Raw genomic sequence first — 27,281 nt, forward strand, 5'->3', positions numbered from 1 at the left:
ACTCTAAAATAAAAGGCCACTCAGTTTTGTCACACAACACAATGCCGCAGATGTCTCAAGTTTTGAGGGAGTGTGCAATTGGCATGCTGAGTGCAGGAATGTCCACCAGAGCTGTTGCCAGAGAATTGAATGTTCATTTCTCTACCATAAGCTGCCTCCAATGTCATTTTAGAAAATGTGGTAATACTACCTACCTTTTTTTTAAGGTGTCTGTGACCAGCAGATGCATATCTGTATTTCCAGTCATGTGAAATCCATAGATTAGGGCCCAATGAATTTATTTCAATTCAGTGATTTTGTTATATGAGCTGTAACTCAGTAAAATCTTTGAAATTGTTGCATGTTATATATTTCTTCAGTGTGTATATATATATGCTTCACTAAAGACATAGGCACTCATTTGGGGGACTGGTGGTGAGGTAGCCCTGATAAGAACAACCACATCTGTCACCAATCATGTATTGGATGAGATCCCATTTGTCCACGTACTGAGCCATCCAGTGGTTGGCTCAGTTCAGACCCAGTAATGTATGCAACTATGCATCCTCTGGTTGGGAAGCCTGGGTGGTCCCGCCGGACCTCTGTCTACCCAGGAATCTGACGTGACCGATACAATCTGTCAGTCAAAGTGCCCCACCTTGCAATCTGCTTGATTTCAACATCTCCCATTTCTGTAGAACGTTCATAGTATGTCGCCCCATTCAAGTTGTATGTACAGGAATTCCCCCAGGTGATTACGTTATGCGGAGTTACGTGGTCAGTATCATTATACGTTACCTCTGTAAGGATGTTTACATTGGTCCGATGACACAGTTTAATCAATAGGATTATAATTGGAGCTCTTTAGTCCTTATTCCGCAAGAACACCTACGCCTTAATGCTCACTCAAATGCAGAGAACCAGGGTTGACTGAACTAGCGAGAACTATGGCAAATTATCAAGCGATGTCGAAAATCAAGAGACCAGTCAGTGATTCACATGTGAGGCCTTTTGAAAACCTCTGTGTTCACTGTTCAGGATACAAAAAATGAGAACCCACAGTTTGTTTAGTTCGGCCAGGGAAAAACACCTACTTTTCTTCCCTCACTTAATCACAAACACACTCCACAAGGGAAAATAATGTGTTCACCCCAACAACGACAGACCGCGCCACAAAACCAAACTCACACATCACCCCCTTAGTGTTATTAAGAGAAAAAAGCATGGAACAGAGGAAAAGAAGAGAGGAGAACAGAAGAGGAGAGTCTACCTTTAAACCTACCTAGACAAGATGGAAAGAGAGAAGCAGGAGGAACCAACTTGAAATACTACCCATGAGGGGAAAAGGAATGGCGCCGGAGGGGATGGCTGCCGTTTAACGGGCTCCTGATCAATTGTGCTATTTTTTGTGTTTTTTTCACATATTTTGTAACTTATTTTGTACATAATGTTGATGCTACTGTCTCTTATGACCTAAAAGAGCTTCTGGATAACAGAACAGCAATTACACACCTCAAACTGCACAAATATGTTGTGTTTAATGAGTCTGATGCGAAGGATATTATGTTGCTCCCAGACAAGTCCCAAATCCCCATCATTCGCATGAAGAAAATAAGGAAATACAGGGGGCGCAGATCAGGTTGCCTTGCGAGAATATGTCGGTGAGTAGGTAACCCGCCTTTACCATCCGTTCTATTCGCCAACATGCAATCACTGGTGAATAAACTGGATGAGCTCTGTTTGAACCTATCCTACCAACGGGATATTAAAAACGGTAATATCTTATTTCCGTGCATCAGCAGGAAAAAACAGCTGGTGCGCGATGTCTAATATTAAGGTAGTCTTGAGGTATTGCTCGCCTGAGGTAGAGTACCTCATGATAAGCTGTAGACAAAACTATATTTTTCGTGGCCGTCTATTTACCACCACAAACCGTACCTGGCACTAAGACCGCACTCAACGAGCTGTAAAAGGCCATAAGCAAACAAGAAAATTCTCATTCAGAAGTGGCGCTCCTAGTAGCCAGGGACTTTAATGCAGGCTAACTTAAATCCGTTTTACCTCATTTCTACCAGCATGTGCAACCAGAGGAAATAAACTTCAGACCACCTTCACTCCACACACAGAGATGTGTGCAATGCTCTCCCCACCCTCCATTTGGCAAATGTGACCATAATTCTACCCTCCTGATTCCTGCTTACAAGCAAAAACTAAAGCAGGAAGAACCAGTGACTCGCTCAATACGGAAGTAGTCAAACGCAGATGCTACGCTACAGGAATGTTTTGCTAGCACAGACTGGAATATGTTCCGGGATTCATCCAATGTCATTGAGGACTATACTACCTCAGTCACTGGCTTCATCAATAAGTGCATCGGTGACGTCGTCTCCACAGTGACCGTACGTACATACCCCAACCAGAAGCCATGGATTACAGGCAACATCTGCACCGGGATAAAGGCTAGAGCTGCAGCTGTCAAGGAGCGGGACACTAATCCGGACGCATTATAAGAAATCCCGCTATGCCCTCAGACGAACCACCAAACAGGAAATGTGTCAATACAGGACTAAGATTGAAACCTACTACACCGGCTCTGATGCTTGTCGGATGTGGCGGGGCTTCCAAACTATTACAGACTACAAAGGGAAAACCCGGACATGAGCTGCCCAGTGACGCGAGTCTTCCAGACGGGCTAAATGCCTTTTTATGCTCGCTTCGAGGCAAGCATCACTGAAGCATGCATGAGAGCACTGGCTGTTCCGGACGACTGTGTGATCACGCTCTCCGTAGCAGATGTGAGCAAGACCTTTAAACAGATCAACAGATGGATTACCAGGACGTGTACTCAGAGCATGCGTGGACCAACTGGCAAGTGTCTTTACTGACATTTTCAACCTCTCCCTGACAGAGTCTGTAATACCTACATTTCAAGCAGATCACCATAGTCCATGTGCCCAAGAAAGGGAAGGTAACCTGCCTAAATGACTACCGCCCCATAGCACAGCCATGAAGTGTTTTTAAAGGCTGGTCATGGCGCACATCAACACCATCATCCCGGAAACCCTAGACCCACTCCAATTTGCATACCGCCCAACAGATCCACATATGCCACAATCTCAATCGCACTCCACACTGCCCTTTCCCACCTGGACAAAAGGAACACCTATATCAGAATGCTTTTCATTGACTACAGCTCGGCGTTCAACACCATAGTGCCCACGAAGCTCATCACTGAGCTAAGGACATTGGGACTAAACCCCTCCCTCTGCAACTGGATCCTGGACTTCCTGAGGGGCTGTCCCAGGTGGTAAGGGTAGGCAACAACACATCTGCCACACTGATCCTCAACAAATCCTCAACACACACTGAATAATTGTCAAAGACTCCAGTTACCCATGTCATAGACTGTTCTCTCTGCTACCGCATGGCAAGCACCAAGTCTAGGACCAAAAGGCTCCTTAACAGCTTCTACCCACAAGCCATAAGACTGCTGAACAATTAATCAAATGGCCACCCGAACTGCTGCTACTCGCTGTTTATTATCTATGCATAGTCCCTTTACCTCTACTTACATGTACAAATTACCTCGATTAACCTGTACCCCGCACATTGACTTGGTCGAGGTGCCCCCTGTATATAGCCTTATTATTGTTATTTTATTGTGTTACATTTTTACTTTAGTTTTATTTAGTCAATATTTCCTTAACTCTCTTTTTTTTTTAACTGTATAGTTGGTTAAGGGCTTGTAAGTAAGCATTTCACAGTAAGGTCAACACCTGTTGTATTGATTTGGTGATATTACAAAACAAAGCGTGAAACGGGGAGAGAAGAGAAGTGGCGGAAAGAGGGGGAAAAAGGAGGGGGGCTTTACTCTCCGACACCAGCAGTACCCTCACTTCCCTGTCAATCGGATCTGTCAGAGCAGCAGTAGAGAAATGAGAGCAGCTGCCAGGCGTTCTCGCACGCTACGATTCCTCTCGCTGTCTGAGAGAGGAACACCACTATGACCACACTTTTCCACAAGCTAGGGGCAAAGAATAAGTCTGTGGCCTGCGTTGCCCCCTGACAGGTTCGTGTGTTGACTTAACTCGTGGCAAATCTTCATTGTCATCTTTGCTCATTTGTAATGCGGTTCTTAACATTCTTTCCTGAATAGTTTATATCACATACCATGTCTCTGGCTTAATTTTCAAGTTTAACAGATGTTTATATAAAAGTGCCTTCAAATTCCATTTAATCTCCCCATGTTGATTAACAAGATTTAACTAAGGAAGTAGTCCATTCAATTATATATACAGAGTACTGCTGTGTTTTGACAGTAGCTGGTGGGAGAGTGATGTACGCTGTATAATTTGGAAGAATTTTCCTCTGAACAAGCTACTGTATCCTCTCTTCTGAATTCGAGAAAGAGCTGGCTTCCCTGATTAGCGCCAGAACCCCAAATACCTTTCTTTTCCTCTCTCTACCATATTCCCTCTCTTTTCCTCTTAGAGAGAGACAAAATCAACAGATCAACAATATCATGGCCCAGCGCGTTGCCGTGCCAACACCCCACTGCGTTTCCTGTTACACCCCACTGTGTTCCAGTTACACAGTTAATTGGATGAAGAGTGTAAGATTAAAGGAGCTACATCCCAAGGCAATGGCTAATTGATTTAATATTTATGAACTTCGAGCGAGGGGGGAGGCAATGGGGATCCAATTTAAACTGTACTCATTCTAACATTTCACGTGAAGGAAATGTTTAGTTAGAAGGGGTGTGGATGGAAGAGCGGGAGAGCGGTTCTTTCTGTTTTCTGTTCAGCCTAAATACACACTGTAAACCAAATCCTAGCTACAGGCATTATGGGTAGCCAGTGGCATTTAAACAGTTTGATATCAACAAATAAGTCTCAAGAACATGTTCTGATAATCCCATCTTGCAGAGGAATTAGGATCACACAAGCAATATTAGGATCACACAAGCAGAGAGATAAGGACTGAGAAGAGCCACTCACCTGCTGGCTTCTCTGTACTGCTGGCTGTGGTTGTCGGAGGAACAACGGGAATCTCTGTTTCCAGGTAAAAACACCGCACAAACACAGACAAAAGTTAGCTTCATTATGTTTTAATACATTCGCCATAGGATTAAAGACAACTGTTATTTTGATGAAAGAGTTATGTAAAATAAGACGAGTATACAATAAGAGTGTTTATTTTCCAGCAGACAAGCTTTAGCATTAGTGTACAACCTACAGTTTTTCAGTAGATGTAGACGTGCCGTGTGGGGTAACCGTACGAAGGGATGGTTACTGGTTAGGTTTCACCTGTAGAGACTTACTCTCTCAGCTGTACAGCATCCATATTAGGAAGGCTTGAGAACGGAGGACTTCCTAATATGAATGCCATACAGGTGGAGCTACCTGGCAGATCAGATCAAAGGGGAACAGCGAGATGCAATCTTAAGATCTGGAGGGGGCGATAGCAGGAGGGGTGTGAAATCTGTAACGTCTCTCCCCTCACGCCTCTATTCGCCCCCACGACGAGGTCTCTGCGGTTTTGCATCCAAGACTTCATTCTCTCAGCTCTACTTCACCCTCTCGTGTCGGCTATTCACAGAGGCAGGAAGTTGACGTTTGAAGTAAGCCATGCATAAAGAGGGCTCCTATTATCTCCAAAGGAGCAGGATGGTAACATTAGATGTAGATATAAAACATAATGCATTTTGTTACACTGGCGGCAAAAGGGGGATAAAACCACCGAAACAGGTGAGTAAGCAGTGAGGGGAAGCAAGGACAGACAAGCACACATACCGCTGTATGAGAACACATAGATCAAAGGAAAGGGTGGCAAGCTAGATAAGATACACAGGAAAGGAGTACAATAGCAGTGTACCGTCATGCATAGATGAAGATTCTGTGTGGTAAAGGAAAAAAGAATCGAGTCTTTTGATCAACGTCTCTGATTGGATTAGTTTGCAGGACTTATCCCAATCAGGCAGTATAGTATACAATACTGTATACTGTATATAAACATTAGGAATCTAAAAGTTTACTCATCATAGGGGCGGCAGGTAACCTAGTGGTTAAGAGTGTTGGGCCAGTAACCAAAAGGTCGCTCCCGTACTGCCTTTGAGCAAGGCAGTTAACCCTTAACAACAACTGCTCCCCGGGCGCCGGTGACGTGGACATCGATAAAGGCAGCCCCCCGTACCTCTTTGATTCAGAGGGGTTGGGTTAAATTCGGAAGACACATTTAAGTTGAATGCATTCAGTTGTACAACTGATTAGGTATCCCCTTTCCCTTAATTGTTTCATTTATACAGGCCTAATTTGTTATTTTCTCATTAAGAATCAAAGCGTCTGTCTTGTGACAAGAAAAATAATTGCTGCCAGGGGCCATGTGGTTTTTACTCCCTACTGATTACTCTGTGTCACTGCTAATCGACCTGCCAAGCCCTGATAGCCGATCAGGATTCAGCCACACGTGCCAGATCACATAATAATAATAATGAGCCCGTTTCTCATAATCAACTCATATGGTCTGATTTATGGCCCTCTACATTGGAAAGTATATGAAGTCAGAGATATGACATTTTATCCCTCCCTGTTAAAACTGAAATTGGCAAGATGTTTCAGTATCGCTAAATGTTAATGGGAAGGGCTTTAAAAAAGATTATTTAGCAATTATTGAAGAAACTAAATATTTGTGTTGATCCGATCTGATCGCTGGGACCTCAGCATCTCCAAGTTTCACACCTCCGACTGAGTGGCTCGACTTTCCCAGGAAAATGGAAGATATCAGATTCCAATGGAGTTTGTAGGTTTAATTATCCCCTTGGCTTGGACATTCGCCAAATATACCCCTTTCGGAATAAATAATTTCATAAGAGCTTTTGTTTAACCTCCGAATCATAATTTTATTGACTAAAAGCAGCAATTAAAATGTATTGTTTTGGGGTCTGAAAACAAATGCCAAAAAATTCAGATATTTATTTTTGGAGATGCCAATTTCCCTTGGTCATTGGCCCTTTTCGCTTTTTAGCCAATGAGGGACACTGGTGGATCCTAAAGTTGGTGTTCGTTAACTCGGCTCTGGACTTGGCACTGTTGGATTTATGGGGACTGTCAACATGGGGAGGTTGAGGCTTCACAGAGGATTCTGGGGGATGATTTGTTTATTTTAGCTTTCAGATTTACCCGTTGGTCAGAACACTGTGGCTAAACGCTTGTCTGAGGAAACCAATGGAAGAGAGAAAGAAGAAAAGTAGGATTCTGTGCCATGTAGTGTGTGTTTTTCAAGCCAGGATAGAGTGTGGGGGGGTTGGTTGGGAGGGAGGGAGGGTTGGTGGTTGGTTGGTTGGTTGGGAGGGAGGGAGGGTTGGTGGTTGGTTGGTTGGTTGGGAGGGAGGGAGGGTTGGTGGTTGGTTGGTTGGTTGGTTGGGAGGGAGGGAGGGTTGGTGGTTGGTTGGTTGGTTGGGAGGGAGGGAGGGTTGGTGGTTGGTTGGTTGGTTGGGAGGGAGGGAGGGTTGGTGGTTGGTTGGTTGGTTGGGAGGGAGGGAGGGTTGGTGGTTGGTTGGTTGGTTGGGAGGGAGGGAGGGTTGGTGGTTGGTTGGTTGGTTGGGAGGGAGGGAGGGTTGGTGGTTGGTTGGTTGGTTGGGAGGGAGGGAGGGTTGGTGGTTGGTTGGTTGGTTGGGAGGGAGGGAGGGTTGGTGGTTGGTTGGTTGGTTGGGAGGGAGGGAGGGTTGGTGGTTGGTTGGTTGGTTGGGAGGGAGGGAGGGTTGGTGGTTGGTTGGTTGGTTGGGAGGGAGGGAGGGTTGGTGGTTGGTTGGTTGGGAGGGAGGGAGGGTTGGTGGTTGGTTGGTTGGTTGGTTGGGAGGGAGGGAGGGTTGGTGGTTGGTTGAGTGAGTGAGTGAGTTTGTTCCTTTTTGTAAGCTGTCAATTTTCTTTGTGGAGGTGTGCATGAATGTTTAAGCATAGAGATGGAATGGGCACAAAAGTCATATGTGGCTGGTGAGGCAAGTTCAGGCAACTAGGAAAGGCTGGGTTCCACGTACTTATGCAGGGGGCAATGGGCGAGCGGCTCTGCTGGTAGCCTTTAGCGCAGCGGTTGCATGTGATACCAGTCACGCCGTCTTTACAGGGACATTGACCCGTGGTTTGGTTACAGGTTTTGCCAGCAGCACCCACGGGATGGCAATCACATGCTGTGAGGAACAGAAGAGAAGAGGTAAGAGAACACACGTTTGGCGTGGGTGGGGACACAAAAACACGTAACACCCATATACAGAGAGAGCACAGATACAGTACAAAACAACAACAACAGCAGTGGCGGTGGTAACAACAGGGTTGGAAACGTGAGCGTCGAGGACAGAAGAGACAGTGTAGCTTGTGAGGCTTGCTGCAGGAAGAGTGACAGGACTTACTTGGGTCCACAACACGACAAGCTTGACTTGCAGTGCCATCACTGCAATACACACGAACAGCATACGCTCAGCATATTCAAACTGGCATACAGTACTAGTTGACATTGACTGCTGGGAATCGTTAGCTCTTTCTTTGTGGGAAAGAAGGAGACTAGAGCAGGCGACTGTGTTTACTAGATGATTAAATCGGAGTGATAATCCTGATTGGCTGTTTTTTATTAATCAGTGGTTTGAGTCTGGAACCAAAATGGCTGTCAGATTTCCTCTCTGCCTGGGGAGTCTATCTAAGACATATGCTTCAGGAATGCAACATCTTTTGCCTGCACTAGGCTAACCCCCTGTCTTTATTTTCAACTAAACCCACAGTTGCTCTATCTTGCCAACTAAACTCACTATATCAAGTTTGATAAAGTGTTGAATAACAGATAAACAGTGATAATATATAAATGGTAAACTATAGGCAAAGTTTTTCCTTGTGTTTGTACTGTCATATCCAGGCATGGCGTGGTTACCATAACGATATGTCACACATGACACAAATCCTATATTCTAATCAATACCAGAACTTCTCTAATAATCTTTCCTCTAGTCACTAAGCCCCTAAACTCCATGAGACGTTGTTGCCAGGGTAGCAGAACTATGTGAATTGGGTCTGGTTGTGTGCGTCCCATGGGCTGTGTTCCGTGTTGAATGTTTACAGTATGTCCTACAGAACAACCAACGATGTCGGGGTTTCAGCAAATTTCTGTTTTCCAGCCAGTGATGTCGGGTTTTAGCCTGCGGGCGTATTGTCCTTCAGAATGACCTCTCCCTACATCTCTCCAGTGTCACTTCTCACTATGAGAATCATCAAAGGTCTCAGTTTGAGCTATGCAATTTGAGGTTTTGTGGGTATAAGCGGTTACACTGGTGTTACAGACCACAATGTGCATTCTCGTTCCCCGTGGTGGGAATGTTATGTGAATGTTGCTTAGCCTCTGCTTTTAACTGGAACTCTACTAAATGACTGGATCTAATGACCAGAGAGTGTTGAGATTAGGTACAAGATTTTATGAGAAGCTTTTGTATTTTGGTTGATTCATACAGGCTATGAGCCAGTCTCTCTCTCTCTCTCTCTCTCTCTCTCTCTCTCTCAATTTAGTTCAAATGGCTTTATTGGCATGGGAAACACATGTTAACATTGCCAAAGCAAGTGAAATGGATAATATACAAAAGTGAAATAAACAATAAAAATGTACAGTAAACATTACACTCACAACGTTCTGAAAGAATAAAGACATTACATATGTCATATTATGTATATATACAGTGTTATAACGATGTACAAATGGTTAAAGTACAAAAGGGAAAATAAATAAGCATAAATATGGGTTGTATTTGCAATGGTGTTTGTTCTTCACTGGTTGACCTCTTCTTGTGGCAACAGGTCACAAATATTGCTGCTGTGATGGCACACTGTGGTATTTCACCCAGTAGATATGGGAGTTTATCAAAATCGGGTTTGTTTTTGAATTCTTTGTGGATCTGTGTAATCTGAGGGAAATGTGTCTCTAATATGGTCATACATTGGGCAGGAGGATGGGAAGTGCAGCTCAGTTTCCACCTCATTTTGTGGGCAATGTGCACATAGGCTGCGTGGCTCTCAAGAGAAGACAGGCTTTCTCAATAGCAAGGCTATGCTCACTGAGTCTGTACATAGTCAAAGCTTTCCTTAAGTTTGGGTCAGTCACTTTTGATGGCATAGAATGCCCTTCTTGCCTTGTCTCTAAGATCGTTCACAGCTTTGTGGAAGTTACCTGTGGCGCTGATGTTTATGTCAAGGTATGTATAGTTTTTTTGTGTGCTCTAGGGCAACGGTGTCTAGATGGAATTTGTATTTGTGGTCCTGGTGACTGGACCTTTTTTGAAACACCATTATTTTGGTCTTACTGAGACTTACTGTCAGGGCCCAGGTCTGTCAGGGCCCAGGTCTGTCAGGGCCCAGGTCTGGCCGAATCTGTGCAGAAGATCTAGGTGCTGCTGTAGGCCCTCCTTGGTTGGTGACAGAAGCACCAGACCATCAACAAAAAGTAGACATTTGACTTCAGGTTCTAGTAGGGTGAGGCCGGGTGCTGCAGACTTTTCTAGTGCCCGCGCCAATTCGTTGATATATATGTTGAAGAGGGTGGGGCTTAAGCTGCATCCCTCTCTCACTCCACGGGCCTGTGGGAAGAACTGTTTGTGTTTTTTGCCTATTTTAACCGCACACTTGTTGTTTGTGTACATGGATTTTATAATGTTTTTCCCCCAACACCACTTTATGTATGTTTTTCCCCCAACACCACTTTCCATCAATTTGTATAGCAGACCCTCATGCCAAATTGAGTCAAAGGCTTTTTTGAAATCAACAAAGCATGAGAAGACTTTGCCTTTGTTTATCCCACGGTATTTATCGGGGTCAAATTTGTCTCCACTTTTGTGGATTGGGGTGATCAGTCCAAATATTGCCAAAGATGCCAAAGCTAAGGATGATGTTAAAGAGGTTTAGTATAGTCAATTGGAATTTGTTGTTTATATTTTTTATCATTTCATTGAGGATACCATCAACACCACAGGCCTTTTTGGGTTGGAGGGTTTTTATTTTGTCCTGTAGCTCATTCAAGGTAATTGGAGAATCCAGTGGGTTCTGGTAGTCTTTCATAGTTGATTCTAAGATTTGTATTTGATCATGTATATGTTTTTGCTGTTTGTTCTTTGTTATAGAGCCAAAAAGATTGGAGAAGTGGTTTATTTATACATCTCCATTTTGGATAGATAATTATTTGTGTTGTTGTTTGTTTAGTGTTTTCCAATTTTCCCAGAAGTGGTTAGAGTCTATGGATTCTTCATTTACATTGAGCTGATTTCTGACGTGCTGTTCCTTCTTCTTCTGTAGTGTATTTCTGTATTGTTTTAGTGATTCACCATAGTGAAGGTGTAGACTCTATGTTTTTGGTTGGACATGTTTCTCAATTTCTTTCTTAGATTTTTGCATTCTTCATCAAACTATTTGTCATTGTTGTTCATTTTCTTCAGTTTTCTATTTGAGATTTTTAGATTTAATAGGGAAGCTGAGAGGTCAAATATACAGTTAAGATTTTCTACTGTCAAGTTTACACCTTCGCTACTACAGTAGAACGTTTTGTCCAGGAAGTTGTCTAAAATGGATTGAATTTGTTGTTGCCTAATTGTTTTTTGGTAGGTTTCTAAACTACATTCCTTCCATCTATAGCATTTCTTAATATTACTCAGTTCCTTTGGCTTTGATGTCTCATGATTGAGTATTGCTCTGTTCAAGTAGACTGTGATTTTGCTGTGATCTGATAGGGTTGTCAGTGGGCTGACTGTGAACGCTCTGAGAGACTCTGGGTTGAGGTCAGTGATAAAGGAGTCTACAGTACTACTGCCAAGCGATGAGCTATAGGTGTACCTACCGTAGGAGTCCTCTCAAAGCCTATCATTGACTATGTACATACCCAGCTTGCGACAGAGCTGCAGGAGTTGTGACCCAATTTTGTTGGTTATGTTGTGCCTAGGAGGGCATATGGGGGAGGGAATGCTGTCACCTCCAGGCAGGTGTTTGTCCCCCTGTGTGCTGAGGGTGTCAGGTTCTTGTCCAGTTCTGCCATTTAGGTCGCCACAGACTAGTACATGTCCCTGGGCCTGGAAATTATTGATTTCCCCCTCCAAGATGGAGAAGCTGTCTTCATTAAAGTATGGGGATTCTAGTGGGGGGATAGGTAGCACACAGGAGGACATGTTTCTCTGTTAAGATCATTGAATTTCTAGCCAAATGTAAAATGTTCCTGTTTTGATTAATATAATGGAGTGAGTTAGGTCTGCTCTTTACCAAATTAGCATATACCCCTGAGTCCCTTACCTGTTTATCACCCAATAGTTTGGTGAATGGGACTACCAGCTCTTGGTCCTCAGACAGAAGGTCCAGGGCGCGCTGGGTGTTTGGACACCAGAGTGTTTGGGAAAAAGTTAGTTTTTTCTTGTATATATTTCCCATTTGAGTCCATAAGGAGTACAATCTGTGTCTTGTGTATGCCCTCAGTGGGTGTGGGGGGGTTGTCAGGAGGGCTATCAGGGTGGCTGACAGGGGGTGCTCAGAGGGGGTGAGAGCCCCTGGGCTTGGGGTTCTTCATTTGTCTGTTCTGCTGTGATGTCGACTCTATGGTCAGGGTCTGGTGTGGACTGTTCTGCTGTGGTGTCGAGACTTTTGTTGGGAGCTGAGGTGGGCTGTTCTGCTGGCTTCTCTGCGGGGGGTGGCCACCTCTCTAGTGGGTTGTTCTCTGTCACACGCCATCCCCCTCACCCTCACCCTCACCCTCTCCTCCAGCAGTCTAATCCTCTCCTCTAGTGCTCTGTTCTTCTCCTGCTCTTGCTTTTTATATTATTAAAGTTGTCTCACCACAGTCCAGAGTGCAGATGTCTCTCTCCACCTCCAGCTCTCCGGGTCTGGGTAAGGGGGTGTTGTTGTGCTGGACTGTTGTCTGAGTCTGTGCTGACTGGAGTGTAATCGCCTGCTGTTCCAGCTCCACCTGCCATACATCCAGCTGGGTAAATGTATCCTTCATTTCAATGAGGGGGTTGTACTCTGTGCTGGGAGGTTGACTTTCCGCTTGGAGTTGCTCGTCTGTGGGGTTATATAATGAAGAGGTCTAGTTTGACCAGCTCGGGGTGGGGGTATCTTTCTCAAGGGAGAAATTCTCCTGCTGGGCTAATTCTTTGATTAGGTGGACGTCCAGCTGAAACTGTTTGCCCTGTATCAATACTGTTCCAGACTTATAGAGATTTATATTAGCTGACTCCGAGTCCTTGTTGTCTAGTATCCTGAGTTTCCACCCCTCGTTAACACTACCCCCCCTCCTAACAGTGTGCTAATATAGTACTGTGCCATGCCAGGGGATGGTTTGTGTGGAAGATGAGGTTGCTGATGTTCCCATTTTTATAATAGTCAGCAAAAAGTATCTCTTGATTTTCCATAAGGAGCTTCATTTGGTGATCTTTTCTTGCCTTATCATTCTTTACATACACAAGGTTCTGTATTTTAATTACCTCTGAACAGCAGGATGCAGCTTCTAAGGCCTCTCCATTTGGTTGGAGTAGACTGTGCGACTCTCCTGCCATTGTTGGGCTAAAAGGCTTTGACACCTCTCACTTGACACATCAGTGCTAATTGAAGTTGTATCAAGCTTGGCAGCCTTGATTTAGCATTCAGTCCTTATAAAGTCATGTAATGTATTTTTCTTCTTGGTTTTTGGAAATAAAATATAGCTTCAGACTAAACATTACTCACTCAGTTCCATGTTGGATGGTGTTTTCAGGTTTCTGTTGTTTTCCATATAATTTGCTGTATAGTGTTGGAATAATAATCTTTGGTAGTTGTAAGCCTTCCAGGTGATTCCGTAATTCCGTCCAAATTCAGGTTGTAGGTTTTGCGTTTTGATTTGGAGTGAAGGTTATGTTGTAGAGGGTAGCATCCTGTATATGTCCTGGTGACATAGTGAAGGTTATGTTGTAGAGGGTAGCATCCTGTATATGTCCTGGTGACATAGTGAAGGTTATGTTGTAGAGGGTAGCATCCTGTATATGTTCCTGGTGACATAGTGGAGGTTATGTTGTAGAGGGTAGCATCCTGTATATGTCCTGGTGACATAGTGAAGGTTATGTTGTAGAGGGTAGCATCCTGTATATGTCCTGGTGACATAGTGGAGGTTATGTTGTAGAGGGTAGCATCCTGTATATGTCCTGGTGACATAGTGGAGGTTATGTTGTAGAGGGTAGCATCCTGTATATGTCCTGGTGACATAGTGAAGGTTATGTTGTAGAGGGTAGCATCCTGTATATGTTCCTGGTGACATAGTGGAGGTTATGTTGTAGAGGGTAGCATCCTGTATATGTCCTGGTGACATAGTGAATGGTTATGTTGTGAGAGGGTAGCATCCTGTATATGTCCTGGTGACATAGTGAAGGTTATGTTGTAGAGGGTAGCATCCTGTATATGTCCTATAGTGAAGGTTATGTTGTAGAGGGTAGAATCCTGTATATGTCCTGGTGACATAGTGAAGGTTATGTTGTAGAGGGTAGCATCCTGTATATGTCCTGGTGACATAGTGAAGGTTATGTTGTAGAGGGTAGCATCCTGTATATGTCCTGGTGACATAGTGAAGGTTATGTTGTAGAGGGTAGCATCCTGTATATGTCCTGGTGACATAGTGAAGGTTATGTTGTAGAGAGTAGCATCCTGTATATGTCCTGGTGACATAGTGAAGGTTATGTTGTAGAGGGTAGCATCCTGTATATGTCCTGGTGACATAGTGAAGGTTATGTTGTAGAGGGTAGCATCCTGTATATGTCCTGGTGACATAGTGAAGGTTATGTTGTAGAGGGTAGCATCCTGTATATGTCCTGGTGACATAGTGAAGGTTATGTTGTAGAGAGTAGCATCCTGTATATGTTCCTGACAAAAAAAATCCAAGTTGATCTAACACTAAATCTTATCTTTTTTTTAAAGAACATGCTGAAAAATGCAGGAGCTCATCTGATCATGACCTCTCTCTCTCTCTCTCTCTCTTTGTCTGTATTATGTGAGTCAGTAGCTGTTGCTGCTACTCTCGCTTATCTTAATCAGACAACGAAGGGGGAATCCGTAGCCCTCTCCCCTTATCAGGCCGGCGGGCTTTAAAGCGAGTGTAACGATTACCACTTTCAGGCCAATCTGTCACCAGGTTTCATTCCCTCATTTTGTCTGGGAGAGGTGGGGAGTGTTGGAGGCTAGAAAACAGAGAGAGAGAGACAAAGAAAAAAAGGAGGGGCTTACACAACCTATAAACAAGTGTCGAGGCCAATCGGGCAGGTCTTCAGGCACGTAAATTTAAGAGCCTGTCAGTGGGGCGGAGGGGAGTGGGGTATGGGGGGGGGGGCGTTAGGGAGGGCAAAGTGCGGCCCTCTTCAGAGCTTCTGAGAGCTAGCACCGTGTTTTTAAGAGCGTCTGCCCCACTAACCACAGCTTAAGCCTGCCAGTAAATCAAGTTGCTCCGCACATGGTCTGCAGGTGGGCCGCTCTTTTTCACTTGTTCTCTCGATTTCTCTCTCTTTCTCTGACTCTCTTGTTCTCTCACTCTATCGCTCTCACTCGCTCATGCTTTCTCTCTCTTTCTCTCTCTCAATTTCAATTCAGTTCAAAGGGCTTTATTGGCATGGGAAACACATGTTTACATTTCCAAAGCAAGTGAAATAGATAATAAACAAAAGTGAAATAAAGAATATAAAATTAACAGTAAACATTACACTCACAAAAGTTCCAAAGGAATAGAGACATTTCATGTCATATTATATTATGTTGCAACGATGGGCATATAGTTAAAGTACAAAAAGGAAAATAAATAAACATAAATATGGGTTGTATTTACAATGGTGTCTCTCTCCTCCTGCCCTTGCTGACTGCAACAGCCTGCTGGGGGCCCACCTGGTGAGAGTTTAAGCTTTAAGTGTGTGTCCACTTAGCACTTAAGTAGCTACGTTATCCTGCTATCCTTCCTCACAGCTACTCCAGATGGCTGGGCAAGATAGAGACACTAGCTAGCGAAAAAGGCTAACTCCTTCCATCCTCCAGGCCTCATTCACACACACTTGTAGAGGGCAGAGAAAGTGCTAATGAGCCCCTCATGGTGAGCTAGTTACAGGGGCTAGCTAGGCTAGCGAAAGGCTAGCTCCTTCCAACCTCTGACACACACTTGAAGTGGGGAGAAAGTGCTTCTCTTGGTCCTCAAGATGACCTAGTTAAAGGAGCAGTCGGAGAGAATAGGCCTTTTTAGGCTCTGAAGGTTGAGGGACTTGGTCCTGTATATAAATGTTTCGTTCCTCTACATGAAGACCTTGAAGAGGCTCAGATGGAGCTATGATTGCGTTCCCTACTAGTGTAACACACACACTTTGAGGAGGGAGTTGCACATAAAAGAGTGAAAAATGTTCTTGGTTAACGGGGAGGGTGATGGAAGGCATTTCAAAGGAGCTCGCTCTTCATAGGAGACGATCATTGCTCAATGTGAGAATTTTTTAACTCTGCCAATCGTTTACCATAAAGCATTTGATGTTTGTACTGCAAAGCTCCCCCTCAGTTTGGGTTTGTGCGTTCGGTGCCTATAAGAATAATTTGTTGGCTGTTGGATAAGGCCCAACCCGAGCCATGTCTGTGTTCTATTATAATTAGGTTTCTACTGGTCCGCAAAAAAATGTGTGGAGAGGAGAGATTAAATAGTGTTACATGACTCAGGCCTTTTTTCAATTACATGTTTATCCGATACAGGGAATGTCTATCTCAATTTGGGTTTTCATAAGTTTTGGTATTTTATTGATTAAGTTTTTGAGGGGAAACCTTAGGGATGTCACACTTTTGGCCAAGGCAAGAGCCTATGGGCATACAGACAATATTATTCCTATATAGTTGCCATTTTACATGCAACACAATACATGTAAGTCATTATAATTGACAACAGCAACATAAATATGACTTTATTTTTCATTTCCAGAGAAGTTATGACAAACACAATTTTTTTTTTTTTAAATCTCTACCATAATGTTATTTATGGTTAATACAGTTCTACAGTGCAAGACATATGGAGAGGAGAAATGTAAGAACTTCTACATGTTATTCTAACTGAAAGTAAGAGTTTCCTTTGACAAAGACACATTTTTGTTCTGTTTGTTAAACTTGTTCCTCATGGTTCAACTCACTGAAGTAATTACACACTGGCTGACGTTACGGTGTGAATTACGATGATAGTAATGGCACTAATATGGTTCCCCGCTGCACTAAGCTTGGTATTTCTCTCAGTAGAATAACTTTCAGACACTCTCCTTTCATCGTCAGATTTTTAAAGCATCATAACCAAAGATCCAAGGCTGGTGTCAATGATTTGTTTTCTTTACCGTTATCACGGCATCTGAATATTACTTGGCCACAAACCTCCTAAAAGGGTTGCCACGGCAGCCAGCGTATCAAACTCTTCATCAACTCAACTAATATTTGCAGTGCTGAGTTTGTTCGATTCGTAACCAGACCACCCAGAGAGCTTCTACCTTTTTGCCCACCTTGGCTATCATACCATGTTAATTAACTATCTATACTTGCATGGGATTTAGGCCCAACCTCCTGTGTGGTATCAACAATAGGTTCCCTATCCAATAAACTGTAAGCATGGTGGGCCTTGGGCCACGCCTGAACACTGTGCCAAAATGGGATATTATTATAGCTCTGCCAACAAAGGTGTTGGAGAAACGAACAAGATGCACCTTCCAAAAGTAGTCACTTAGGGCCCAGGCCCTCAATCAAAATGCATTCTGTGTTTACGCTCTAGTCAATGAGGGGTGAAGCCATAAATCTAGGCTCTGGGCACTGTTCTTTCGGGGCCAAAATGGCCGGTTGCTCTCAGTTTCCTTCGCAATGGTCTCACATGGGAGTCATTTGAAGTGATCGAGTTTCTCATATAAAAGCAAGACTCTGTACTCTTCTACCCTCTTGTATTGCTAAAGGGCTTATTCTGCCCAAGAGCTACCCAGCAAAGGTTCCCGTTGAACAATAAATGACTGAGGGTCTTAATTGCTGTCACTTTAGTGTAGCTGCATGGTGTGTATTTATGTCACTGCTGGAGCGAACAGACATTAGTTACACGGTTTTAGTTTTCATTGAATTATCTTGAGTTATGATATGCCAGACTTTAAATAATTTTACAAGCTAAGCACGAGATGGTTCATAGGAGTTGATATATAATAGGTAAAGCACTGTATGTGGTAACTTCATTAACACAGAGAGACAGAGAAACACAGAGACAGAGAGACAGAGCCTGGGTGCCTCTACATACTGTGTCTCCCCAGCTCTCACACATCACACCGAATGTCGATCTAGCGTTCGTCCGCAGATCGTTCAGCGCGCTCTGTTGAATTTTTCACTCGGTTCGCAAATTACGTTCAGAGGTGTTAAGTACTCTCGGCCAGCAAATGCTATTGAGCCCTAAGGCTTGTAAAAGTTATCGAGAACATAAGCAAGAAGCTTGACTCAATCCTCACTAGATTCCCCCAAAAAAAAAAAAAAAACACAGATGTAGACTCCATTCCTAGAATCTTCTAGAAATAAAAACTGGAACCACGTCATATTCCACAACCTGCGTTAAAAACATCACATATAAAGTAACAGGATGTGTACAGTTTGGCCATCAAGTTGGCAGCAGCGAAGAGGGAGAGAATCAAGCAGTTACGAGCATGAGTCAAAAAGATGAAGACCAGCCTGGAGAAAAGAAGACATTGAGATGATGAAGGAGGCACAGAGAGTTCTCGGTTTTCCATGTCGGTAGTGTTGGCAGTTGGTACAATCAAAGGAGTCAAGAGACGTTCAGAGCCAGCCCCACGTGTCCCGGATGCACACGTTCAGAATTAGATGCCTAGAGGTCCACACTGATGCATTTTTCACAGCTTTTTGACAAGTTGTTTTGACATAATATTTAAGGAATCAAGTCTCCTGCCATTAAATAATGGACATAATATTGAATTAATAATTTACAGTAAATCCTAACATTTTTTTTTTAAACTAGGAAACTAGACTTGCAAAATCTCAACAGAATTAAAGTTGGTTACTCTAGGCTCTGCAGTAGCTATAGACCCAAACACTCATTGTGCATATTGAGGGTTTTGAGTGGCATTTCAACTTTGGCTTAACTAACTACTCAAAGCTGCAGTGAATCCATTAGCGAATTCCTGCTAGTTTGTTGACCCTAATTCAGCTACGTCTGAGAAATCCTCTGTGGCCTCTGACACACACACACACACACACACACACCACACACCACACACACACGGAAATCCTCTGTGGCCTCTGACTCAGAACCAGAGGTCTTCATTAGCTCTCCAAGTAAAGCAAATCATATTTAATAAAAAGCCAGAGTAAAAGGGTTCACCTGGGAGTAAGATGGATTATTCATTTTGGTCCTTATTAAAATCTGCTACGGTTCTGAAAATCGGGGGTAAAAGACGAGCAGTAGTCTTTTGATAGTGGAGCTTCGCACACATATCGGGGAGCACTGCGGTATAAATATAAATGAATAAATATAATTGATGAATAAATGTCATTGAATTCAAATGTTAATTGAATTAAATATGATTATCTAAAATCAACACGGTGATAAAATGCATCAGTAGACTTAAATGTATCACAGGGAAATCCACCGTGAGGTGAGTTATGGTGCTGAAAGAATCAACTCTTGTCCACATGAAAAAAAGGGATGGATTTGAGTAACAGAGGTTAAATCCCCAACAATTAGACAGCCTCATAGAGATGGGGAGGGTATATAGTATGGGGGTTAATGATACACAGCCTCTCGTGATGGATGTCTGTTTGCATTCCGAATCGACATTCCCGAAGTGTTCATGTCAGTTGGGAACACTGCAATAATGGGATGGATGGATGTTTGGGTGAGGTTCCATGACTTGTTATTAGGACTTTTTTTCATGCAGAAGAATGAATCATGCTGGATGTGGTGTTTGGATAAATCGGACGGTTTACTCTCAATCTCTCTCTCTTTCTGTCAAATCTTTTAGAAATTTAACTTTATAGCAAATTCATGTTTTGCAGTTATGTGAAAATATGACATTGAACAGACACAAGCAAATAATCACAAACAATACAGGAAATAGATAAATGAAGAAAACAACATAACAGTTGAAATACATCGACTTAGGCATCCCTCCTCCTGTGAATAGTGTCTATGGCTTGTCTATGGCTTGTCTATGGCTTGTCTATGGCTTGTCTATGGCTTGTCTATGGGTTGTCTATGGGTTCAGCTGCACAGATGCACTTTTTTCTCAGACAGACAAGACAGCCTCTCTGTCAAACTGATTGATTTGTTTGTTTATTTAATTCCTCCATGAATAATGTGGGAAAACATGGGGTGTAATATTTCCCTTTAGTCCGCCCTTGGAAGGAAGCGCTCTATAGGGCGTGTTTGTGTGTGTGTGTGTGTGTGTGAATGCGGGGCACGTTCACAGTGTTACCGGGGCCTTGTTTGAACAGAACTTTAGCTCCCTGTTATCGTCCCCTTCAGCTATAGGAGGTTTGAAAACTTCATCTTTCTTCTCCCTCTCTTTCTTTTTACCCTCTTCTCTCCCGGGGTGAAGGTCAAAAACGTCAGGAAACTGAGGCGTCCTTTACACCCTCCCACTGCCTGATGAATCCTGATGAGCACACGTGGTGTAGAAGTGCGTCCCCCCCCCTCCTGTCGCCTCCTACCCATCCCAGAATTCCTCTCACTCATCTGACCTGCGCCTCGCCCGGGGATCACTTCACACCTCTCCTGTTTGTTTTGCTTGCCCTGTCATCCCCCCCATCCCTCGCCCCAAATGAAGCCAAATAACTCTGTCTCAGTGAGGAGACCCCCCAAACCCCTACCTCACCACAGACTCCCACTGACCCATCTCCACTGACAGAGCTGGATGGGGGTAAGACAGGCCAGGAATGTATGGATCCCTGTGTTTTTCAAATTCTCCTGATTCTGCTCTTAACTTTTCCATAGGAGATGTCCCGCCCACATAGCTTAGTGGTTAATTATTCACCAGTCAACATGACTAGCTGGGTTATTAAATAAATACATATCACAATATGCTGTTTTCAGATGAGGAGAATTTCTAAATGTACTCAATTTATGACATAACGTGTAACTTTGGATAACAGTTGTGTGTCATAGAGCTACATGTCACTATAGCGACAAGAGAGCCCCAGAGTTAACAGTCAGACCGGGACAGAAGCCCTCACCAGACCCCTCGTACCTTTGCAGGCTTTCCTGTGAGAGATGGTTTTGGACAGGTCTCTGTAGTAACCCTCCTTGCAGTAGTGACAGTGACGTCCGGCCGTGTTGTGGCGACAGTTGAGACAGACTCCTCCGCTCTTCCTCCCAGACAGCTTATACAGCTCCATGTTGAAACGGCATCGCCTGGCATGCAGGTTACAGTTACAGGCTGCGGAGACAGAAAGGAAGGGAGATATTGCATTTTTTTTAAACAACCTATATTGGCACATCTCAACTTATTTGCATAGCAAATTCAATGCCAAATCAACCTTTAATGCCCCCCCCCCCAAAAAAAAACCACTGCACAGAGGGAGAGAGAGAGAGAATAGAATAAACAGAAGAGAAGAGAAAAGAATAAAGGGAAGAACAGAAGGAGAAAACATTTAAAAGACATTCTTCAACTGAATTACAAACTCTATAGATTACTGCAGTGTATCTACACCACTTCTGGATGTCTACACCCGCTTATCAGTCTGGTGCCTGACAACCGATAAAGCGTTGTGAATAATTACAGTATGCTCTATGTGTATGTTTACCAGATATACAAATCCTACTTGACACCTGGGCCTCAGCAGATCAGCCCCCCCCAAGGTAAAATACTGTGAGAGTTAACTTCCCTGATAATGAGGTCAAGCACTGAGCTGAGTCGAGTTGTTTTCGCTCTCTCTTGTTCTCTCTCTATCTATTTCTCTCTTCCTCTCTCTCTCTCTCTCTCTCTCACTCTGCCCTCCCCTCTCTCTCAAGGTTATTCTCTCCTCCTAGAAGACTCTACCAGACAAGGTTTCAGTACAGTATTATCATTCCACACCAAATCCCCGGTCGTGTTTGCTGCTGGTTTACTAATGAATAAAGTTGCTATGGCCAAGTTTAATTAGCCAGCTGATGTTTATTCATGACTCGTCGTTTGGCTTAACTTCATTAAACCCCCCGTCTGACTACACACACACACACACACACACACACACACACACGTCCCATCCGGGTCTCCCTTCCTCGTCAATGATTTACCACAGGACACAATAGTTCCACTACAATGTACAGCACCAAATACTGCATCACAATGCCAATGCCACAGGAGGGGGGAGGGAGGGAACATGTGGATAGGGCTCCACCCTGACACATCTGCCCATGTTTTTCAGTTCACTCCCTCCCGAAACACACACGCACTCAAGTAGGCTACTTCCTGTTACCATGTGCCCATCACAATCTATGGAATAGAGTCGCTTCTCAGCTTGCACCAGTTAAAACAACGATCCATTGAAGGGCTGTGGTGTTTTAGTCCAGACACTGTAATTAGCTCCTTCACACAAGTTATGTTAGAGACTGGAGAGGAGTCTCAGGGGGTCCACATACAGCTCAGTCCCTTATCTGTAGGGTCTGGTTTCCCAGCTCTCTACCGGACACCAGGGGTCCTTAATTAGGGCTGTCCTCTTTTGCCTGTTTTCTTCCCTTTCTGGGACTGTTGATGTTTAGTTGCCTGGACTCACACTGGGCTTTAGCCCTCTCACCTCTCACTGCCTTAGAGGCATCACGGTGGAAAACTACCCATCTGCCTAGGGGGCATCGCATAGGAAACCTATCCTTCCCTTAACCCTCTTGCCTGGAGGCCCGGAGGTTTAGGGATTGCTGGCAGAGAGAGTTAAGGAACGGACACACCGGTAGCGTTTACTGGCAGAGAGTACTTAGCACCTCTGAACAGAGTGGCAGGCGTAATTTGCCATCCGATTCTACATGTAGAATCGCGCAATCACGTCGGCAGTCACACACCCGCAGTGTGTTTTTAGGGGTGGTCCCTGAAACACTGCACCCTAACGAACCGCGAATGAACGGCAGATGGACACACAGGTGTGGTGTGTCCGCTCCCTCAGGCTGCTTGATCACTGCTTAGACTGCTCCAGGCAGCTCTATAGTTACACTACCCTGACTCCTTCACTTCCTGTCTAATGGTGGGAGCAGGGATTACAACAACTGGGCAATATGCATTCTCTCCATCTTTACAAGAACAGAGCTATGCTACAGGGCGTGTTGGCTATTATACAGTATGCAACTGGGATGCAAAGGTGTAATACACTTCAAGCTACAGTAACTGGTTCCAATTGCGACCAATAGGAAAGAGCAAAGCACACTTTATCTAAGCTTCTGGTTCTTAGGACCTTAGAAAGTGATAGACCTGCATCACAATAGCCCGTACAGAGTCAGACCTCTTGTCTTCAGTCATCCTCCTGGGCTTGAGAGGGGTTCCAGCAATGCATTGCACCGTACTCTCAATGCACTGAGAAAGAAATGCCACATGACATTTAAACCGAGCAACATACGAATATCAAAGTGTTTGAGTACAAACTGCTTTAACGATTACATCATTCCGGTAGTTTCCTTCTCTGCTAGACTTAATGAAAAACAATTGAAGATATAAGCTGACGTGCCGCTTGCTTGTCTGGTATTGGCTTATCGCGTTTCCTGCAATGTTGTGATGTCATTCAGGCTTCATTCAACCCTTATCCATTCATCCAGGTGGAGTCCTCCCCCTCCCCTTTCATGACTTCAACCAAATAATCATCTTGCATTGTCTTGGTGGTAACTATGGCGATACAGCCGCTCGCCATTGAATACCGGTTATACTTGTGTTTTTTTTCTATATTTCAGAGCTCTGAAGACAAGGCCCATGTTGTTTTAACACCTGCACCTGCATTGACCTGTGTTGAGGTTTCACAGCCGCAGCTCTTCCTGACAGGCCTCATCTGAAGTTGAGACACCTTCACAGTCGCAGAGGAACTAGAGGAGGCTGGAGAGCAACCCCCGTTGGTGCTGTTAAACACACACACCGCGCAAACATACGCAAACACACACTTCTACGGTGGGATTCCTGTGATGAGAGCCCAGCCAAATGAGAGAAAGAGAACAATTGTGTTTTCCGCTACTTTCAACACAGACGCACACAAACAGAAATAAGCTAGTCACACCTGCTCCGTGGGCCAGGCAGGATTCAGGGTGACTGCCCTTCAATAGAGAAACACACAAAAGCTGCAGGCGCCTCGCTCCTGCCAGACCTTTCAGCACACACACCTACCTATACGACCATGAGACTCCAATGCACCTCAACACACACACACATGGGAATGCCTGGCACGTACTGTGTGTTTTGAAGTGCATTCTCTCTCCCTCATTTACCAACTGTACAGCCCGTCATTGTAAATAAGAATTTGTTCTTAACTGACTTGCCTAGTTAAATAAAGGTTAAATAACTGAATAAAATACACATTTTGTCTTCGGGGCATGAGAACACATTATCTACTATTACGAAAGCAAGGTGATAACTGAAAATATTCAACGAAGAGACATGACACAATTATTTGGAGTGCAATTACTACTTGTTTTGTTTCATATAAATGGAACATACAGTACATTTAATGTAAGATTGAATCTGGAAGTAAAAAATTACACCGGGAAGCAAAAGTGTGGTAATTTTCAAACCCCATGGGGCTATCAACTCTAACCCTTCAGGTTGGGTTACCGCGGCAACCCACCACTAGTTAATGACCCACAGGTAGTAAAATGTGTTAACTGACCCCTTTAAGCACATATAATTGAGTTCGCTGGATCAAGCTAAGCTGAGTCCTCCTAATGACACTCACACCTACTGTAAAGAGGACCATTAATCCCCCAAATACGTTTCTTTAAAATAAAAATTAATTTAAAAAAAAAATGCTTAAAAAGTGATTTGAATTACAACGCCTAAGAAAAAATATCAGAAAGAAAAATACTGTGCGGGCAATATAAAATGAGGCCTAGATCTATCAGTTGTTTCTGTTTCTCGCACATCCTGAGAAACATCCCACATTGGACCACCAGAGAGAGTTGGATCTAAAGAGAGTGTGTTTGTGTGTGTGTTGCAAAATTGGCAGATGTTCGCTCCGAACGGTCCCCAGGCTCTCGGACTGACCCCATTGCTATCACTAACACACAGCCCTGCTTCCTCATTTTCCTAATTAACGAGAAAGTTTGACCCTGGGAGTCAAGCTCAAGTTGAGATATGTTCCACTCGACAACTGTTGGTCTAGTTTCATATAGAGATTGATTTGTTCAGGAAATTGACTGCTATGAAGAACTTCGTTACTGAATACATTTATATACGTCTAAACTTAATTGGAGCCATATAAAACCTTCATTAGAGCCTGACCACCCACTCTGCAAGACATTTTCAAAAATGTTCATCTCACTGTCTGTCCGCCCAACCACCCGTCCATCCGTTGTAACTTTCAGGGGTCACAGACTGACCTGAGTCCTGTCATCGATATTCCACAAACACCACGAATTCCGTCTCCCAGTCGCCTCAACCCTTCACTATCCCCCTAAACCAGACGCAATAGCAACACCCAACACCAGAGTGTCAGAGCAGGAGTAGGGAGCAGGGGTAGGGAGCATGAGTAGGGAGCAGGGGTAGGGAGCAGGAGTAGGGAGCAGGGGTAGGGAGTAGGGAGTAGGGGTAGGGAGTAGGGGTAGGGAGCAGGAGCAGGGGTAGGGAGCAGGAGTAGGAAGCAGGGGCAGGGAGCAGGAGTAGGGAGTAGGGGTAAGGAGCAGGAGTACAGAAGTAGGGAGCAGGAGTAGGGAGCAGGAGTAGGGAGCAGGGGTAGGGAGCAGGAGTAGGGAGCAGGGGTAGGGAGCAGGGGTAGGGAGCAGGAGTAGGGGTAGGGAGCAGGGGTAGGGAGCAGGAAGCAGGGGTAGGGAGCAGGAAGCAGGGGTAGGGAGCAGAGGTAGGGAGCAGGGGTAGGGAGCAGGGAACAGGAGTAGGGAGTAGGGAGCAGGGGTAGGGAGCAGGAAGCAGGGGTAGGGAGCAGGGTAGGGAGCAGGAGTAGGGAGCAGGAGAAGGGAGCAGGGGTAGGGAGCAGGAGTAGGGAGTAGGGAGCAGGGGTAGGGAGTAGGGAGCAGGAGCAGGGAACAGGAGTAGAGAAAAGGGAGTAGGGAGTAGGGAGCAGGGGTAGGAAGCAGGAGTAGGGAGCAGGGGTAGGGAGCAGGAGTAGGGAGCAGGAGTAGGGAGCAGGGGTAGGGAGCAGGAGTAGGGAGCAGGGAACAGGAGTAGGGGGTAGGGAGCAGGAGTAGGGAGCAGGAGTAGGGAGCAGGGGTAGGGAGCAGGCGTAGGGAGCAGGGAGCGGGAGTATGGAGCAGGAGTAGGGAGCAGGGATCGGGAGCAGGGGTAGGGAGCAGGAGGCTCTTGCTATTCTGCCCCTAGGTTTAAAACAAACAGGCGGGGAAGCCCTGACACGCACAGTTTACTTTTAATCCTACGGGCGCTCCTGAAAGTAATCAGATTAGACCCAGAAAGCCCCTGAAGACAAAATGAGAAAATATTGTGTGTCTCTACTTCGGCGATTGTTTTGGTTTTCGAGCGGTTTCGGCGGCGAAGGGGAGAAGGGAGGTGTGTGTGTGTTTATGTTGTCCATGTGTGGAGGGGTTAATGAATTCTGCTTGTTACATCAGCAGCAGAATGGCCCGGTATTACAGCACATTACAGACATTTTTAGAATGCAAGGCATGACGCAACACTGAGCACCAAATGTGTCTCAAAATGACATCGTATGACTTTTAACCAGAGCCCCTCTGGTCACAAAGAAGTGCACTATTAGGGTCAACAGTTCAATTCCCTCTACCCCGCTAACCTATAGACAGCATGCTTAGGACTGGTGTATATCTGGAGACTGAAGGAAACATTACATTAGACACGCACCCGCAGTAGTTGAGAGGGAGTTGTGCTCCATACAGCCGAAAGTAAGAAGATCACATAATTGACGTACAGCCAGGAGATCCCACCTCAGACTAGATTCATGCTAGAGATCTAATCCACTTTAATCCACTCTACAAGTGGGTATAAAAGTCTGATTGGAAAAAACGGACACATATGACTGCACTCTATGGTACACCTTCAGCCGTGCCAGACCAACACGCACGCACGCACACACACTCTAATGTACACACACGCGAACGCGCGCACACACACACTACTGCTTTAGATTCCTTGCACAATTTAAAGCCTTACGTAG

The 27,281-nt window shown here is 44.5% G+C and overlaps 1 protein-coding gene across 2 annotated transcripts in view; it reads right to left on the reverse strand.

The window, feature by feature from the left end:
• The window catches only part of LOC112230274 (netrin-1), a 93,283-nt gene that overhangs the window by 19,493 nt on the left and 46,509 nt on the right, over positions 1 to 27,281 (reverse strand). Inside the window, exons 3-5 of one of the 2 annotated variants that reach the window (XM_024396503.2) lie at positions 21,227 to 21,415; positions 8,015 to 8,164; positions 4,977 to 5,030 (exon numbers count right to left, since the gene is read on the reverse strand). In XM_024396503.2, the coding sequence (XP_024252271.1) occupies positions 4,977 to 5,030; positions 8,015 to 8,164; positions 21,227 to 21,415 (393 nt within the window). The remainder of the gene's footprint in view (positions 1 to 4,976; positions 5,031 to 8,014; positions 8,165 to 21,226; positions 21,416 to 27,281) is intronic. The other variant, XM_042310791.1, reaches the window with a different exon arrangement.

Source organism: Oncorhynchus tshawytscha, linkage group LG32 (genome assembly GCF_018296145.1).
Source record: "Oncorhynchus tshawytscha isolate Ot180627B linkage group LG32, Otsh_v2.0, whole genome shotgun sequence".
In the NCBI taxonomy this organism is placed as follows: Eukaryota; Metazoa; Chordata; class Actinopteri; order Salmoniformes; family Salmonidae; genus Oncorhynchus; species Oncorhynchus tshawytscha.